Source organism: Octopus sinensis, linkage group LG3 (assembly GCF_006345805.1).
Source record: "Octopus sinensis linkage group LG3, ASM634580v1, whole genome shotgun sequence".
In the NCBI taxonomy this organism is placed as follows: Eukaryota; Metazoa; Mollusca; class Cephalopoda; order Octopoda; family Octopodidae; genus Octopus; species Octopus sinensis.
In genome coordinates this window covers 86,125,980-86,132,961 of record NC_042999.1, presented here as the reverse complement: position 1 = coordinate 86,132,961, position 6,982 = coordinate 86,125,980, and the positions used below count along the sequence as shown (strand labels likewise).

Sequence of the window (6,982 nt, the reverse complement as noted above, 5' to 3'; positions counted from 1 at the left end):
ATAGTTACATAAGGCGGTGAGCAAGCAGGATCGTTAGCACGTCGGGAGTAATGCTTAGCAGAATTCCGTCCGTCTTTACGTTCTGAGTTCACATTTCTGCCGAGGTCGACTTTGCCTTTCATCCTTTCGGAGTCTACGAAATAAATACCTGTTCAGCATGGGGATCCATGTAATCCACTAGCCTCTCCACCAAAATTCCAGGCCTTGTGCCTGTTGTAGAAAAAATATTTAATGTTTGCATTTAATTGTATTTCATTAATTTTTTTCTTCGAAATGAGTCTTCGTTTTCTTTCATTAAATTGTTTTTCATTTTCTTATCGTCAATAAATGTAAGTGTAAACATCAGGGACATGAAAAACTACATCAGTAGAAAAAATTTGAAAATTTCCTGACGATGGGAAAGGATTTTAAAAAGGTCTGTTGGTTATCTGCATTAGTGTAATTAATAGCAAGTCTGTCTGGTCTACAGAAGACGCGTGGTTCGAGTCCTGCACGCAGCTTTCTTCCATTTTCCCCTCATCTAATAGGTTTTTAACTTATTTCTAACTGGAATCGTTTGTGAAACATTTCATTAAAGATTATCGTATAGCTATGCATATGTGTTATATGTGAGTATATACATATATTCATAAATAAGCAAGAAGTTTCTTATTTTTCAGCGAAGAAATGGAGTAAAGCCATCTATCTTTCTGTGGATTAATGTATATGTGTGTATGCTCGTATGTGGATGCGTGTGCGCGTCTAAGTGCGTGCTGGACAACCTTCGAAAGCTAGAGAGTGATTTAAATATAACACTTACACAAGTATCAAATTCTCAGATAACACAAAGCGTACTCTATCAGAATATGTAAATAATTTTAAAATTAATGTATTTTTCTTTATTTTATATATATATTTCATCGTCATTTTCAATGTATTTGAATGGAATACACATATTTACTCGTGAACATATTTACCGTCATAATTGACGGTAGGAGTACATTACTATATATGCACATACATACATACAGACATACATACATAGACATACACATACACATATATAGCTGCGCATACATGCATATATACATATGCATGCATATATATATATATATATATATATATATATATATATAATATATATATATATATATATATATATATATATATATATATATATACATATATATATACTCAAAATAAGCAACAAGGATATCCAATCACCCCATTTGATTTATATGGATAATACCATACCAAATTCTGGTGCCTTTAACTTAAGTACTATATTCATCTGAATCTAAATTTTGCTGTACATATATATATATAAATTGTAAAGAATATAAAATATGTTTTACTTGGTGCCAATATCTGATATAGAACTGAATGCGGTGTGCAAGTTTTTAAAAACAGCTATAAAAAAAAAAATCAATTATATTACATCCTTCATTTCCGTTACCCCTTCACTGATTATCTTTCCCTTATATATCGATAAATGATAAAATGTCTTACTCAAATGTCTTACTAAAATAGCAGAAATTTATCACATATAATGGAATAAACGTAATTGTTTGTTCATTTATCTTTATAATGTGTGTGTTAAACACCGCTAAGCTGTAAGTATAAATATCGCACAATGGTTAAGATCGGAAAATGAAAATATAAAACATTAAGAACTACTCTGCTTAATTTTTGCGCAAAGATAGAAGTAGAGATGTATATGCTTAAAATATTACTAACCGCTTGATAATTATTTAGAGAATGAGTACAGCTCCACAATTTCAATATTTTGCATGTTTTGTAAAATGTTTCTTTCCTTTATCTAATGGGAGTTGTGTTTGTCTCTAAGCAGTCAGTTTTTCGGTGAATCTAACTGCTATTAAAATTTTTCATCTATTTTACCATAGAAATCTTTATTTCCAACTTCTTTCGAATTATTATAACATTTATATTTCTAACGATAGTTTAATCCATTTTTTAGGAACTTGGGATTACAGAGTGGAGAGGTATGGCGGAAGATGTACATGCTTGGAGCACGCCCGATGTGTGTTGGTCTCAAAGGTTTGTCTGTTGGCCAAATTCAAATATGTCAAACACATTACGACCACATGCCAAGTGTTGGTCGTGGAGCTCAGTTAGGAATCAGGGAGTGCCAATATCAGTTCCGAAATCGCCGATGGAATTGTAGCATAGTCGGTGATGAAACAGTGTTTGGTCCTGTTTTGGAACTTGGTGAGTAAAATCTATCATTATCTCATATTTTTAATCAATGTTAACTCCAACCCAATTACGGGTTTCTGTATTTCTCTGCACTAATCAAGCAGATTATAATTATCAAATATAGGGTTCTAAGTGAAAAAGTGGATTAAGAACTGTAAGGAATCCCGAAAGGAAATTTTTCGATATAACTTTGCAATGCGAATTAAGAAATGTATATTTTTTGTGAAATGTACTCCAACTGTTTAAAATATTCATTCTATATAATTACAGGTTTTCATTTAAACCTTTTAACATATCAAAGGCTTTATATCTAGGAAATATGTGAAAGATTTTTGAAATGGTATCTTTGGTGATGTGGAGCTTGTAATTAATGAAGTATCTTTCAAATACTGGATTGTCGAAAACTGCAAAGAAATTTTGCGATTTCATTAAGTCCTACTTAAGATTTTCTCCTGTAATCAAATACCTTCTACTTGTACACATGTAATGATAATCATATACCACCGGCATCACTAACGTTTAAGTTTATACTGTTGTTAATAAATCAGGTTACCATAACTTTAACATGCAATGAAGTACCACATCCGGGTCGTATACGAATGATGAAAAACTGAGATATCTAATACTAATATCATTATAATGAAATTATAATGAAAAGTTAATATAACAGTATGTGGTTATTTTAAATGGATATAATACCTTTATATGATGCAATGCGTGTATGTGTGTGTCTGCGTGTCTGAGTCTGTGTGTATAATTTCAGCAGCATAATTTGTTATAGATTTACTGTAATATTAATAGTTAGATATTAATAGTAGCAATACGATCAACTACATAGTTATGATAGGGGTGATTACGGTGATAACCCTTGTTTTGAAAGCGTTAGATTCAGAGCCGAGATACATTATAATGCTAAAATGAAGTAATGAAACGAGGTATGTTATAATGTGTGATTCACTCAGATATTAGATAACTGATAATTATTTTGTACTTCTTAGAGTAGTTTTAATATTGACATGCTTCAATTGAGTAGTAATAGCTCATGCATGAAAGCCACAAATTATTTCATTACTAGCCATGATTCCTGACTTTCAGATGTAAGGATGGGAAATGCTCCAGTTTTGTATGTGTATTTATCTGCATGTTGTTATGAATATACAGGAGTTTGTATGTATGTATGTATGTATGTATGTATGTATGTATGTATGTAGTATGTATGTATGTATGTATGTATGTTGGTATGTATATGTTGTGGGGTATTAAAATATGTATGCTCTTCACTCTTCTACTTGCTTCAGTCACTTAACTGCGGCCATGCTGGAGTACCGCCTTTGGTCGAAGAAATCGTCTCCAGGACGTATTCTTTGTAAGCCTAGAGCTTATTCTATCCGTCACTTCTGCCGAACCGCTAAGTAAACACACCAGCATCCATTGTCGAGCGATGGTGGGAGGGGACAATCACAGACACAGAAATGCATACACACACTCACACACATACACACTCACACACACACACACACACACACACACACACACACACACACATATATATACATACATATATACGACGGGCTTCTTTCAGTTTCCATCTACCAAATCCACTCACAAGACTTTGGTCGGCTCGAGGCTATAGTAGAAGACACTTTCCCAAGGTGCCACGCAGTGGGACTGAACCCGGAACCAAGTGGTTGGCAAGCAGGCTACTTACCACACAGTCACTCCTACGCCTGTTTAGTTTTAATTCTAGATTTCTTGCCAATAGACAAGGATGGTTTATAACTTAGATCTAAGTTTCCTTCATTGGAATTTTAAACAGGATTAGCATGATGTATGTTTGTATGTGTGCAATATTTGGATTCTGTGTATTTGCAGATTTTTGTTTTAATTTATGTATCAATGTTGCTGTCATTCTGGAGCCTTCTGCTAACATATCTGTGCGTGGTCTTCTGCTGGTAAGCATTCATCCTTTCATTTGATGATGTGTTACGGTAGAGACTTGCAATTTCTTTGGACATGTATTCAAAGTTAGCAGACAGGGAATGTTTCTTCAGGAGTTACTTTCCAAGTCTCCTTATGTTATCTGTCCCATGTATTCAAACTTGGTTAATGGATGCACTTTGACATTTAATGGTTAATAAATGTTACCGAAGGGATATGATGTGACATTCAAAAAGTTGTCAGAATCAATGTTAAGCTTCTGCCTCTTTGTTTTCGATTTAGCAAGATGCGGTCTACGTCACTGATGATGTGTAAAATTATTCGTGCTGGTCAGTATCTTCCGGGTTTTCACATAAATGGCTCGGACCTCATCAACCGTCCGATCAAGTAGCCCAAATGCTGGTACGAGTACTAGCACTACAAACACATTCTGGGCCACTGTTTTATAGCATGCAGAGAGCTCTGAGGTTTCCATTTTCCTTATCCGGCGTTCCTCAATGACGCGTTCTTTGTTGCAGGTACCATTGTAAGATATCTATACATGTATGCATGCATGAATACATATTTTATGATGCTACCTGTAACAAAGAACGTGTCATACATATCGTAAGATATGTATGTGTGTATGCGTGTATGATCATAAATACAGGCATAGGTACGTGTATGCATGGATGGATGGATAGATGGATGGATGGATGGATGGATGGATGGATGGATGGATGGATGGATATGCCTGAAAGAATATATGTATGAATGTATGTAATTATTTATGAATGTGTGTTTGTAAGCAGTTATAATTGTAAACTATGATACAAGATATATGAATATTATGTGGATTGATCATCAAAACATTTCTTAATTTTGAAGTGTAGCGTTATGTATAAAGAAAGATAAATCGCTCTACGTTGCTTTTTGTTGCCAGAAATCTCTATCTATCGAATCCCTATCTAGCGAATCTTGCGATGGATTTAGGAAATATTTGTCCTACAAAACTAATTCATAACAGCATCTACAGACAAAATAAAATTCAAATATTTTAAAACTTTGAATGCCTCGAATTCAAGTGTAAAGTATATACTATCGATAACTTCACGAAGCCGTGGAAAGTGGAGTCCTCTTCCAATACAAGACACATGATTGTTCTACATGAACTTAAGAACATCGTCATCAGTAAGGTAAATAAGTCATATACCCATTACACGACAGAAGAACATGTTGTCTCATGAAAAGGTATCCTCAACTAAAATTAAAACCAAACTTAAACTCATTAATTTGTTCTGTTAGTAAATAATAAAGCTAAGTTTACACCAATTGAAGTCAAATATGCCCGCTGAATTAATGTCTCGTCGAAATTCGTGCGGAGTAAAGGTTGATTGATTGCCCACCAGATTTAAATACTGTGGATTCTCATTTGACTATGTAGACCAGAGCTTCTCGAAATAGGATATATCAACCCTTCCCTCGGAAGGCTATTGAAAATACCTTATAGATATTAGAGACACAGGAGTCTGTAGGACATGTCACGCATTTACATATTGGTTTCAAATTTTGGCACAGGCCAGTAATTTTGGAGGAGGTGGTCAGTTGATTACATCAATTCCAGTGCTCAACTGGTATTTATTTTATCGGTTCTGAATGGATGAAAGGCAAAGTCGACTTCGGCGGAATTTGAACTCAGAACCCTAACATCGGGCTACAACAGGTAATCTTAGACGCCAAGAAACCTCCTATCGGGCTACAACAAGTGACCTTAGATGCCAAGAACCTTCCTAAGTATCCTAGCTGTCCCTAATAACACTGTTTTCTGCAGCTGTACTAAACTGAGCCTTATGCCTATTTTCTCTAACCATCTGTTCAGATATTTAGGGATAGTTCCTAATGCATCTATAACTATTATTATTATTATTATTATTATTATTATTATTATTATTATATTATTATTATTATTATTATTATTATTATTATTATTATCATTATTATTATTAACTTGCTCCACGCACGATGATGGACGCGCCACATTTCCAAGTAATTTTAGGTTAGTATGACATTGCTCTATCATTATACCTTTTCTCAACGAATAATGCTTGGAGCCACGGTTCCTCAATGTGGTATTGGAGTTTACACCCTCATTCGCTTTTCCCTTAGGAAATTCACTCTGAATTCTGAACCTTAGTGTCATTGTTAGACGAAATCTGGATGATCAATGTAATCAATCGATTAAATCGACTTCAGTACTTGACTGGTATTTTCTTTTATTGACCCTGAAATGATTAAAAGCAAAGTTAACCTCGGAGGTATTTGAACTCAAAAATTAAGGAGCCAAATTCTTCAAATACTATTGTGTCTGACGCTCTAACGAATCTTTCAATTCTTCGTCTTAATTCTTATTTAAGACATAAAACCTAGGAAAGATTTTGCGAAGCATACTAAATCAACTTTAGATTACACCAATTATATTCGTAAACTACATACTATAAAAATTAAAAAACCAATCACTTCTTTTCTGATAATAAGTACATTGTCACCAAAAGTAATACCTCACACACACACACACACACACACACACACACAATCAAAAACTCATCCAGCATCAAAACAGAGCAGAGAACCCCAACAGAGACGTTCTCACAAGAGGTTTACACAACAATAACCAATGTGGTATGTAAATCTTCATACTCTTTCGAAGACCCATAACGTTGGAACATATTCTCCCCAGGTAGATCCACTCATCATCTCCACCCACTATTCCTGTCATGAGAGGAGAGCCCTCACGTGCCTTCTCCATCTTTTATACTGCAGTTTTTTTTTATCGTATTCGCGCCAGCCACCAAGTTGCTATTGGTATTTG

General features: G+C 34.4%; 1 protein-coding gene across 1 annotated transcript in view; it reads left to right on the top strand.

The window, feature by feature from the left end:
- LOC115209669 (protein Wnt-5b-like) overlaps nucleotides 1–6,982 on the top strand; it is a 265,371-nt gene that overhangs the window by 158,073 nt on the left and 100,316 nt on the right. Inside the window, exon 2 of the mRNA XM_029778139.2 lies at nucleotides 1,958–2,208. Coding sequence (XP_029633999.1) covers nucleotides 1,958–2,208 — 251 coding nt within the window. The remainder of the gene's footprint in view (nucleotides 1–1,957; nucleotides 2,209–6,982) is intronic.